This window comes from Lontra canadensis, unplaced genomic scaffold (assembly GCF_010015895.1).
Source record: "Lontra canadensis isolate GAN:19392208 unplaced genomic scaffold, GSC_riverotter_1.0 scaffold413, whole genome shotgun sequence".
In the NCBI taxonomy this organism is placed as follows: Eukaryota; Metazoa; Chordata; class Mammalia; order Carnivora; family Mustelidae; genus Lontra; species Lontra canadensis.
Genome location: NW_022631407.1, coordinates 1 through 12768, shown reverse-complemented (window position 1 = coordinate 12768; position 12768 = coordinate 1). Strand labels below are relative to the sequence as shown.

Here is a 12768-nt window from a genome sequence, read left to right as displayed (position 1 = left end):
TTTATTTGAGAGAGAGACAGACAGACAGACAGAGATAGCAAGAGAGAGCAACAGTGGGGAGGAGAGGGAGAAGCAGACTCCCTGCTGAGCAGGGAACCTGATATGGGTCTCAATCCAAGGACCCTGGGATCATGACTTGAGCCAAAGGCAGACGCTTCACCGATTGAGCCACCCAGGCGCCTCTGTCATGTTTTCCTATGGATTTTTAAGGACAGGGCCATGTTTTATTTATCTCTGATCATTAGAGCCTAGAACAACACTTAGACTATTGTGTTAAGTAAATACCAAATGAATGCAGTTTTATACTTATACCCAAATAGTCTGCATTTTCAGAGTAAGCTTTCTGTAATGTTTTCTGGACCTTTTAATTCCTTCAGTGTAATGGCGTGGATCAAAATTTTGTCTCTAAGGAATAAATCCCTAAAGGAGGTTATAAGGGTTCTTAATGGGTTTTGACTGCCTGTCGGAGTTCTGTGGGGAAGCCAGAGATTCTGGTGAAGTTACTGTCTAGATTTTAGGCCACGAGGTGGAGCTCTAGAATCAGCTTTGTCCATTGGAAGGCACCCGGGCCCCTGGTATTCTCAGACTTTAGAGGGAATCAGAATCACCTGGGAATCTAGTTAAAATGCTCCTTCCTGGAGCACAGATCCAGAGATTGAATTGTTAAGACCTGAGGCAGGACCTGTTAATCTGCCATTTGCAACAGCTATTCCAGATGATTAAGCAACTTTGCATTTCCTGCAAGATGGGAGCTGTGGTTATTAAAAGGTCCATGTTGGGGTTGGGGGGGTAGGGGAAGGTCCATGTTGAATTTATTTCTGTGTTCATTCTGATCCAGGGTCTTTGGACTTTAGGCCAGAGCTTCCCCATTCCCATTCCTTTTCACAAGCACAAATGTGCATTTTATAAAAGAGACCTCAGAACATCTGGGGAATGGATGGGAGTTCTGGAAGCATGTACCAGTCCATATCCTTCCTTTAATATTCCCCAATATTGCTATTCGGAAGGAGGTGATGTCAAATCCTTAAATCAAGTGGACTTTCTTGTTGTAAAATCAAATCTTTTCTCTTTAAAAAAATTTTTATGGTAAAAAAAATTTAGATACAAATATTAGTAAAAGGAATACTAATGTACCTATTGCTTAGCTTCAGTAATTAACCCATGGACAGTCTTGCTTCATTTATTCCTCATCTGTGACCTCCCTTCCCAATTATTTTGAATCAATTTCCCTGTAATATGATCTCATTTCTTTGTAAATACTTTACTATGTATCTCTGAAAGATAATTCTTTTCCTTTTTATTTTTTAAAGATTTTATTTATTTATTTGACAGAGTGGGAGAGCACAGGCAGGGGGAGTGACAGAGGGAGGAGGAGACTCAGGCTGAACAGGGAACCCAGTGTGGGGCTCCATCCTAGGGCCTTGGGATCCTGACCTGAGCATAAGGCAGACGCTTAACCACTGAGCCACCCAGATGCCCCAGGATAATTCTTTTTTAAATTGAGATAAATTCAGGAGCACTTGGGTGGCTCAGTCATTAAGCGTCTGCCTTCAGTTCAGGTCATGGTCCCAGGGTCATGGGATCGGGCCCCACATCGGGCTCCCTGCTTTTCGGGAAGACTGCTTCTCGCTCTTCCACCCCCCCTGCTTTGGTTCCCTCTCACGCTGTGTCTCTCTTTGTCAAACAAATAAATAAAATCTTTAAAAATAAATAAATAAATAAATTGAGGTAAAATTCACATAACATAAAATTAACCATTTTAAAGTGAAAAGGTCAATAGCATGTAGCATGTTCACAGTGTTTTATAACCACCACCTCTATCTAGTTCCAAAACATTTTCATTCTCCTAAATTAAAACTCATACCCTTTATGCCGTAACTCCCCAGAATACTTTTCTCTTGGTAGCTTCTGGCTACCATCTATCTGCTTTCTGTTTCTTTGGATTTACCTGTTCTAGCTGTTTCGTACATTATGTGACTTTTGGTCTGGCTACTTATACTTATCATCATGTTTTCAAGACTCTTCCACGTTGTAGCATATATCAGTACTTCGTTCCTTTTTATGGCTGGATAATATTCTATTGTATGGATATACCACATGTTGTTAATCACCCTTTGATAGGTATTTGAGTTGTTTACACTTCTTGGTACTATGATCGGTGCTACTATTAACATTCATGAAGAAGTATTTGTTTTGAGTACCTGTTTTCAGTTCTTTCAGGTATATACCTAGCAGTAGAATTACCGGGTCATATTATAATCCTATGTTAAAACTTCTTGAGGAACTGCCAAATTACTTTCCATAAAAAGATAATTCTTTTAAAAAACATAATCCCAGTATTATCATACCTAAGAAATAACAATAACTTCTTAATATCATTGCATCTATTTAATTAGTGTTTAAATTTGCTTAATTGTTGGGGCACCTGCCTGGTTCTTTTGGTAGAGCATGTAACTCTTGATCTCGGGATTATGAATTCAAGCCCTACATTGGGTATGGAGATTACTTAAAATCTTAAAAAAAGAAAATTTCCTTAATTGTTTCATGAATGCTACAGATGATTCAGGATTTAGATAGGGTTCATACAAAGCAATTATTCAATATGGCCTCTGAGTCTCTTAATCTATAACTGTTCCTGCCTCTCACATTTTTCCCTTGCAAATCTATTTGTTAAAATAACTATTATTTATCATATGGAATTTCTCACATTTTAGATTATAGTAATTGCATTTTACACTGTCGTTTAGCATGTTTCTTCTGACCCATTTTTTCCTGTAAACTCTTTTTAGATTAAGGGGCTTGAAGTGATTCAGGGTTTTGTGGGTGGTTTTATTTTTGGGGGGTTTTTTTGGTTGTTGTTACAAAAATATTTCATAGGTGGCATTAGATATAGCCATAAGGAAGCTAAAAATGTCTAGTTTTGTCTCTACTTTTGTTTTAAAATACATTGACCGACTTCTAATTTGGCTTTTTGAAATACAAGTGGTGCTGCTGAAGTTGTGGAGAAACTGGATCGCTCCTGCATTGCTGGTGGGAATGTACCATCGTATAGCCACTCTGAAACATAGTTTGGTAGTTCCTTTATAGATTAAAAATGAACTCTCCAGGCTCAAAAGATACATACTGCATGATTCCATGTAAACATTCACAAACTAATATATTTGAACAGATGGAGAATCGATAAGTGGTTGCCAGATGTTAGCAATGGGGATAGAGTGGGGATGAATGTGGCCATACAAGGAAGGGTAGCATGAGGGAGTCTTGTGATGATGGTAACATAAGTGTCTTCTTCTTCTTTTTTTTTTTTTTTTAAATATGGAATGCTTCACGAATTTGCGTGTCATCCTTGCGCAGGGGTGATGCTAATCTCTGTATCGGTCCAGTTTTAGTACAGCTGAAGCGAGCACCACAGGTGTTTTAATTGTAGTGGTTACGTGAAGCTGTGCATGTGATCTAATTGCATAGAGCTACAAAGACATACACACACACACACACACACACAAATGAGTGCATGTGTAATCGACAAAATCTGAATAAATTCTATAGATTGTATCAATGTAAATTTCCTGGTTTTGATATTTTACTATTGTTATGTAGGATGGTAACACAGGGAGAGGGTGGCTAAAGGGTACAAAGGACCTTCTTGTACATGTCTTTGCAACTTCCTCTGAATCTGTACTTGCTTCAGAATTAGAAGTTAAAAACATATGAATTCTGTCTTAGTAATGTTCTCCTTTTAAAACTTTGAATAAAGCTGAAGTCTATTCTGACTACTACTTCTTCCGGTCCTGGTCCCCTGTCCCCTCCCCTGAGGGTAATGAGTGTTAGGAATTTGTAGTATATGCCTCCAGAACTTTTTTTTTTTTTAAACTTTTATATGCTAACATATGTACCCATAGAAAACATACAGAGTTGTCTCTGTATCCATGTATGTTTTTCACTCATCAGTATGTGTTGGAAATTTACCCATACATTAATATACCTGGATTTATCTCATTTCTTTTGCCAGTTAAGAATTTGAGTCAATTCTCTGACCCTTTCTGTTGAGTCAGCTGAGATTTTTCTTCTAGAAGTCTATTGTAAGCACTCCCACCCCTGTGTCCCCAGTGGAGGGTAGATACTCTTCCTATGTTTCTCACTACACATGTTCCCCTTACTACAACACTATTTGTGTTATAGATAGAAACTTTTGGTTTCCTTATCCCTAATTGGTTCTTGAGGTTGTCTCCTTCATCTTTTTTTTTCTTTCTTAAGATTTTATTTATTGGGGTGCTTGGGTGGCTCAGTTGTTAAGCGTCTGCCTTTGGCTCAGATCACGATCCCAGGGTCCTGGAATCAAGCCCTGAATCGGGCTCCCTGCTCAGCAGAAGCGTGCTTCTCCCTTTCCCACTCCCTTTGCTTGTGTTCCATCTCTTGCTGTGTATGTGTGTGTGTCTCTCTCCTCTCAAATAAATAAAATCTGTTAAAAAAAGTTTTTATTTAATCTTTAAAAAAATGATTTTATTTATGTATTTGACAGAGACAGTGAGAGAGGGAATATAAGCAGGGGGATAGGGAGGGAGAGAAGCAGGTTCCCCGCTGAGTAGGGAGCCTGAGAGGGGCTCCAGTCCCAGGACCCTGGGATCATGACCTGAGCTGAAGGCAGGTGCTTAACAACTGAGCCCACCCAGGTGCCCCATATCCTTCATCTTATTTCATACTTGAAACTATGGGCCTAGTACAGTATGTAAAATAGTTAGCAGGTATTCAGTAAATGTTTATTCAGTAAATGCATGCATGAACACATGAGTTAATGAATGACAGGACAGGGTGTGAAGTGAATTACTTATATAAATCCTCTGGCCCTGATGCTCCTCATCTGATACTATTTTCTTGGGTAGAATAATCCATCTCCACCATGTATTCTGTGAAATCTTGTTTTTTTTTGTTTTGCAGTTTATTTGTCTTTAAGAATTATTTATTTGAGAGAGAGGTGGGAGGGACGGAGGGAGAGGGAGAGAGAAACTCAAGCAGACTCCACGCTGAGCATGGAGCCCCACATGGGGTTCGATCTCACCATCTGGTATCATGACCTGAGGCAAAACCAAGAGTCCAGCGCTTAACCAGCTGTGCTACCAAGGCGCCCCTCTGTGAAATCCCGTTGAGCCAAGAAGCAGAAAAAATTTGCTGGTCCTACGTCTGCTGCTTATCTGTCGTGTGCTCAGGACCAAATCATGTAACTGCTCAGGACCTTGGTTTCCACCAGTGTGAAATGAGAATCATGGGATCATGGCCTGAGCTGAAGGCAGATGCTTAACTGACTGAGCCATCCAGGTGCCCTGCCTCTTGTAATTTTTCCAATTTTCTGCTGCTTTGTGGCTTGCCTCTCAGATTGAGTTTCATGTATAGATAAATGTCAGGACCCATGTGAACTTTGGTGGATCCCATTTTCCTTTTTAATGTACAAAGTCAGAGTTTTTCAAACTGCTGCTCATGATCCATTAAATCATTCATTCAGCAGCTCTTTATTGAATGACGATTATGTGTCTGGCACTGTTTAAGCACTTGGGATATATGGGGAAAACAAACAAAAGCTCACAGTCTAGTGGGAAAAGACAAGAAACAAAATAAATACATAAAAATATATGGTGTATAAGATGGTGATTCATGTACTGCAGAACAATAAAGCAGGCAAGGGAGACAGGGAGTACTGGGGAGCTTATATTTTTGCACAGGGTGTCAGAAAGGGCCTGGTTGAGGAGGATACTTGAAGAAAGAGGTGAGTGAATGAATCATGGGCATCCCTGGAGAGAAGCATTCTGGACTTCAGGATCTGCAAATGCAGACCCTGAAGCAGAAGCATGTTTGACTTGTTCTAGGGTCAGCAAGGAAGCATAATGTGGTTGAAGTAGAGTAAGGTAAGAAGAGTGCTAGAAGGTGGGGTCAGAGATACAGGGATCGGGGAGGTGGTTGTTTAGGGTTTTACTGGTGTCGTAAGGAATTGGTTTTTACTCTGGTGTAAATGGGGAGCCACTGGATGACCTTTAGCAAAGGAATGATGTGTTCTGACTCATGGTTCATCATCCCTCTGGCTGTGTTATTCAAGATAAATGAAGCATGGGCCAAGAGTGGAAGCAAGGAGGCTAAGGTAGGAAGCTCTTTCAATAATTCTGTGGGCCACGACATCAATTTAGATGGTCACAAGTATTTATTAAATAAAAAAAATATAGAATAGAAAATCAGTGCATAGCATTATAGTAGGTGGTAAGTATTGTTTAATGAAGTTATGCTAAAAGATATGGGTGTACTGGGATGCGGTATAAAATGTACTTTACAAAAGGTTGCTAGAAAAAAGTTTCAAAGCCATTATTCTAAGACAGTTCTGTGACTGCCAGCTAGAAGGGACTTTGGTGTTTGGATACGTTCCCAGTGAGCGGCTCCTGTGAGAAACAGGCTGGCTTCCTGTTTCTTCTCCCATCACTCAGCACTTTGGCCTGGCCTTCCCTCTCTTTCTTTTGCATCCCTCGCATCTCTCATTTTCAACTGTTTGTGTAGGAGTTCTTCCTAGAAGGTAAGAAACGGAGATTTTGTTTTCAGACCCTCTTCTGCTTAGGATTTTTTCCAGACTTTGCCTCTTTCCTCTTTAACATTCCTCCAGCTTTGTGATCTTGTACCCTAACAGTCATGTACCTGCCCCAGTTTCCCCTCCTGCCATCAGGGACTGCCTGTTCACTTGCATGTATTCCCACCCCTCCTGCAGCACTGTTACTGTTGCTATAGGAGCTGCCATCCCAGTCTCCCTCTTCCCCTGGCTTTTTCCTGCCTCTTGCCACCCACTGTTCATTAAACTCTCCCTTTCCAGTTTTATGTACTGTGAGGTTGGGGCTGATGCTAATGTAAAAATCTGTCAGAAGGTAGGACCAGGAGTAGTTAGTTGTAAGTGAAGATTAAATGGCTGCTTACGAAATCCCTCTCTGTTTTCTGTAGCTTGGGATGAAGGGGGATTCTGAGTAAGCCAGGCCATCTGATGAACTGAGATGACTAAATGTTGAGTCCTTTGTTCTGTGGGAAATTCATGAGTGTCCTAGAACAAATCTTTTGGTTATGGCAGTGCCTCTTACTTTATTTTGAGATCTTGTTTGGTTCTGTGTGGTTTTTGGCATCTCTGGGCCAAATGCAAAAATTTAGGTTCCAGATCATTTCAACTTTGGGTATGTCCCTTTTCTGGAAGATGGTGTGATTAGAAACACTGCAAGCCTGCCATCCACGTTTGCTTCGTGGTGGGACTAGATATGTCATTTGTTCATTTAAAGATGTGTCTCTCTTTTTTAAAAGACTTTATTTTTAACTAATCTCTGTACCCACACCATGGGGCTCAAACCCACAACCATGAGATCAAGAGTTGCATGCTCTATTGACTGAGCCAGCCAGGAGCCCCTATCCAAAGATCTCTTTATCAGAAATTTACCAGGCCCTTCTGCCAACTTCAGTCAAACTCAAATTTCTGGGTATTCAAGAAGGGAAGGAAATCTTATCAGGTACGCTGAACCTGTATCTATATTTCAAGCAGGGGGGTTTGGCAGCGAATCATGTTCTGGGGAAAGTGAGTTTGTTTAGACACAGATCACAGTGTTATCTTTCTCATACTAGTTGTCTAATAGTTCCAGCTTCCTCTAGGGAAGTCTCAATCTTGGAATTGAGGATTGTGTTAGAAAAAACAAAAGAGAAACCCCAGGTTCTCCTGCCAACTCACATAAAATAAATGGCTGAGGGATTATTATGACCCTGAGCATACTTAAATAAGATTGGTGTGGGCTGTGACTCCCTGAACTTGTTTGCTTTCTACTTCTAGTGTTCTCTAGGATTTGTCATATTCTGTGGGTTGTGCGAGTACAAAATGTCCTTTACTCCTTATAGGTTATCCCATCCTAAAGCAGAAACTGGAGGGGAGGAAGGGATTTCCCCCACCTATATAGGATCTTGATTTTGCCACTCTCATTGTACAATACCAGGTTTGATGTCTGTGTGGAATAACAGTGCATATCACGGGTGTTATTGAAGCTTTCACTTGGAAACTGTAAGGAATTTCATGCTGGTGGGCATTGGTAAATCATGTTGGTACCGGCAGATGAATTAGTTAGTCATGGTTTTATGGAAATCTAGGTCCATAGAATCTAATCTTGGAAAAGTTAGCAGTGCCCTGTCTTGCGCTGAACACGATCACAACGTATCTTTCTCCCAGTTCCTTTCCTTGGAAACAGCCTTAGCCTGTTTCTCTTCTATTCCAAGGCCTTATCCTTCGCCAAGTACTTTTAAAAATGTTCTTTTTACTCCATAAGAACAATTAAAAAGTCCATTTGAATACTGGGGGTGGGAGGGAGCAAAAAAGGAAAAATTCAGGAGACCACACTAGTGAGAAATATTTTCCTGTTGTTCTGTGGTTCTCTTGCTTTTCGTCCTGGATCTTTTACATGCTGACCCTTGGATTACCTCCTACCCCATTCTTGTTGCATTTTATGACAAATCATTGGTTGAAGATAGGTTGGGAATAGATTTTTTGCTTTTCTTTTTCTAAATAAGGATATTTTGAGTTGAACACATTTTAATCTGTTGCTTGCCTTTCAAGATACTGCTCGTCTTGTCTGGGTGCATAATGGTGGCCATTTTTCTGAAGAGAGGGGGGTAGTGCCATCTCCCTTATCAAGATCAAGAGTTAAGAAAGCAAGTAAAGATTGAGGCAGTCTTCCCTCAGTTCTCCAAGAGGAAATGAGAAACTTCTCCGTTGGGGAATATATTGATGACAGGAAAAAGACATTTCAGGCACTCTTGGTAGAGAGGAACTCTGGTTTTCAAAAGGAACTAGAGTCCTTTCTGCTAATGGACATGGGGCTGTAAAAAGTGCCATATTGTATAGTTGGGTTTTTTTTGAACCTCTGGTAATCTACCTTCTTTCCACCTTGTTTTCCTCCTGACCCCATTCTCTCTTCTCTTCCTGCTTTCTTTCCCCCAAAATGCCAAAAATGAAACCAACCATGTTTCTCAAGGTGGTTTGAAAGTCACATGCATCAGAATTAATTGGGGTTGTTAAATTCAGATTCCTGGGCCCAGATTGAATTTCCCAGATTGAATTAGAATATCTGGGGGTGGATCCAGAGAATCCACATTTTTAAAGAGTCCCAGATGATTTCTCAGGCACTTTACACTTGGAACCTTAAACTACAGATCTTTGACATAATCTTTGTATCTTGACTGTGAGGGCAGACTGCTTCTAAGCTTTTTCTTCCTAATGAACTAGATCATCCTTACCATTCTCACCAGGAAGAGCCAGCTGTAGAGCCCCTGCTGAGAAATCATGGTTAGCATTGTTCACTCTCTGGATTTCAGGTATCATTCTGCCCTCTGGAAGGAGTTGAATTTTGTGCCCAAACACGAAGTATTCTGTTTTAGCAACTGATGCTTTTTAGACAGCACCCCCAGATGCTCTAGGAGCGAGTTCTACACCCTTCTCTCTGTGTGAGAGAAAGGAGTTCCCTGCCCAGAAGCACAAGCGAGAGAAGTTAGTGACTCTCCTAGAGCCCACAAACAGACCTATGTTTGGTGGCTAGAATGCAAAATTCGGTCAAGGAGCTCCGGTGGGGGTGGGGGGGTGGGCCTGATGCCTGTCCTGGGCGGACTTTGACAGGTCTGACTAGAATCAGCAGAGGAAATTCCTGTTAACTGATGCAAAGGGCGTTTGTCAGAGGCCCCAGCTTTCCTGTCAGAGGTGCCCAAGCCGATGCAAACTCCTGCTGCTGTTGCTGGTGTGAGGCTGGCCAAGTTTCTTGCGGTGGAGTCTTGTTTCCACCCCCAGCTCCTCTTCAGTCCTACAGATGGTGGTTTATTTGTACACTCTGTGCTGCTGTGGGATTGAAAGCCTCTCATTGTTTTTGAGCTCAGTGTTTAGATAACACCACATGCCTGTGGCAGCTAGGGCACCCTGTGAAGGACATGCCTGGACTCTAACAGCCCCGTCATTCATTCTCTGTATGTGAGTGAGTGTGGCCTCTGTTGAGGACCATTATGAGAACATTTCTCTGCAGAGATTATTACTTGGGGCCTGCAGGGCTACCAGCCTTCTTCTTGATGTTGGGAGTACCAAGTTCTGTTTCCTAAGTCTTCTTTCTCTTTCCATTCTTTTCAATCCTACAAGGATTAAAGTCTGTTTTGCCCCAAGCCTTGTTTCCGCATGGAGCTGCAGTACCAGAGCTTGCCTCCCTCTGGTGAGAAGACTGCTCTGGAAGACAGGGCTGACCCACGCTCGTGTGGGTGTAGATGGTTTGACGACTAGGCCAGGTTGCCATATGCCTTTGCACGTGGTTCCAAGGGCTCCTTTTCCTATGGGATATCTCTTTTCCTGTCCCCTTAATCTTACCCTTCACGCTCACAGCAAAAAAAGAAAATGTGTTGTCTTCATTCAATATTAAATCTCTTCTGGTAGTTTATAGCTCTTTAAGTTTTCACTTGGTAAAATGCTATTAAAACTTCTTCCTTAAAAATGTTCAGATAAATCTGCCAGGCTCTAATTTAGGTCTCTCAAGGCCGTTTCCAGCTCTGTGATTCCCTAGAATTTATAAGCCGTTTTTTTCCTAAAACTACTAGGACTCTTTTCTTTCCAGGACAACAACGTCTGTGTGAGGCAAAATGAGTTCGTAGTTTTGATGTCACATAAATTTCTGCGTCACTCCCGGTGTATATACTTAACCTCACTTTCCTGCCAGTAATTCAGCGCCCCAAGAATTGAACGCAGAGTACAAAAGAAGTTGGTTATGATATGGTCAGTGAGTAGTTCATCCCTTTGTAATGAAATAAGAGTCTGGTTAATCAAGGGCACTAATTACTGGAGGATAAACACACAGATACACACCCTTTGCTATTTAGTATTGTATAATGGTTAATGTTCATGGCCAGTCTGGTTCACTGTAAAACTGAAAGTATCTTCTGAGTCATCAAAAGAAATTATTTGGAACCAGATTGTGTGAGTTTGTTTTAATGTTAGGAATATTATGAGACTCCAGAAGAATAGTAGGCGAACCAGAGTGTTTCAGTCTCCCTAGTGAAGCTAGATAAATATATTAGCCAAATTACATATAGACTTGTTGGGAATTGTACAGGAAAACAAGTCATCCTGCTTCTCTAATTGTTATAGTACTTACCCTGCATTTAAATTGAAATTTTTTGTTTAATATTTACTCTTTAGTTATGCCATCTAGAACATAAAGTTTCTGTGAACAGATTAAAAATTCAAAAATAAATGCTTAAGTAATAAAATGATTTTTTTAGAAGATTTTTTTATTCATAAGAGAGAGTGTACACGGGAGCACAGGGGCTGGGGGGGAGAGGGACAAGCAGACATGCCACCGAGCACGGAGCCTGACAAGGGCTCCACCCTAGGACCCCAGGATCATGACCTGAGCTGAAGTCAGATACTTAACAGACTGAGCCACCCAGGCGCCCCAGTAATAAAATGATCATTGTTAAAAAAATATCCAGGGGCACCTGGGTGGCTCAGTTGTTTAAGCAACTTCCTTCAGCTCAGGTCACGATCCTGGAGTCCCCAGATCGAGTCCCACATTAGGCTCCCTGCTCAGCGGGAGTCTGCTTCTCCCTCTGACCCTCCCTCTTGTCAGGCTCTCTCTCTCATTCTTTCTTTCAAATAAATAAATAAAATCTTTAAGAAATATATCCAAATTAAACAGTAAAGTATCTGTTTTTCTTGCTGATGTGCTTTGTATCTCTAATACAAGGATAAATATGTCCGTTAAATGTCATCCATGATTAGCCAGTTAGAGTGGACACAACTTATCTCGCAGGGACTTGGTGAGTATCGCTTGATTATGTAGTTAGCTCAGGAAAATGAAGTAACTAATCATTTTAATATGTCTTTTTTTCATGATGCTTTTGTTCTTTATTTCCTTTAAATTAACTGGTAATTCACCTTTTGGAGATTGAAAAGAGGAACTGATAGGTTAAATAACTTGCTCTAATGAAATCAAGGAGCCATTCTTATCCCATTGTTATCGTCTAGCCTACCGCATAGAAATACTTCCAGATATACAAACCTGGCAGGAGATTCTGGACACATTTTGGGAAGAAGTAAATGTGGTCATTTTGTAGACTCTTGTCCATCCTGCCTCATGCCCAATCCCTCTGCTTCCTGCCTTCCAGTTCTCTCCTGCGCTACGGTGGCAATCTATCCCTCCAGAGTGCCATGAGCGTGCGATTCAACAGCAACGGCACCCAGCTCCTGGCCCTGAGGCGTCGCCTGCCCCCTGTGCTCTATGACATCCACTCCCGCCTGCCTGTGTTCCAGTTTGACAATCAGGGTTACTTCAACTCTTGCACCATGAAAAGTTGCTGCTTTGCAGGGGATCGCGATCAGGTAGGTGCCCTCTGTCCCTGCATCCTACATTTGTGCTTTCCTCTCAGATTGCTCCTTCTGTGCTGGTCTGTTTCTCTTTAGCATCATGTCAGAAACTGAGGCACACTGTGTCTCTGGAATTCTAGCATAATATTGAGTTTCTTTATCAGAGCTGCCTCTGAGTAATGCGAGGCACACACCATGAACCAAGGCTGGCCACGGTATAGTTCTGAGCAACCAAGCTTTGCCAGGTTTGTGAACAGACTTTAAGGTTCTAAGAATGTGTCATTTCAAAAGGAAGGAGGGAGTCCCTGGAAAATTAGCCTCCTGAAAAAAGAGAGACTGTGTGTGTGTGTGTGTGTGTGTGTGTGTGTGTATCAGTAAAACACAAT

General features: G+C 41.4%; 1 protein-coding gene and 1 non-coding gene across 2 annotated transcripts in view; one reads left to right on the top strand and one right to left on the bottom strand.

Moving 5' to 3' along the window:
- The window catches only part of LOC116862959 (DDB1- and CUL4-associated factor 5-like), a gene marked incomplete at its 3' end in the record, with an annotated part of 54031 nt that extends 41569 nt beyond the window's left edge, over window positions 1-12462 (top strand). Inside the window, exon 6 of the mRNA XM_032850403.1 lies at window positions 12184-12462. Coding sequence (XP_032706294.1) covers window positions 12184-12462 — 279 coding nt within the window. The remainder of the gene's footprint in view (window positions 1-12183) is intronic.
- Window positions 3310-3412, bottom strand: LOC116862960. The gene has a single exon (XR_004381744.1). It is a non-coding gene; the product is annotated as a U6 spliceosomal RNA (small nuclear RNA).
- Window positions 12463-12768: the final 306 nt, after the last annotated feature.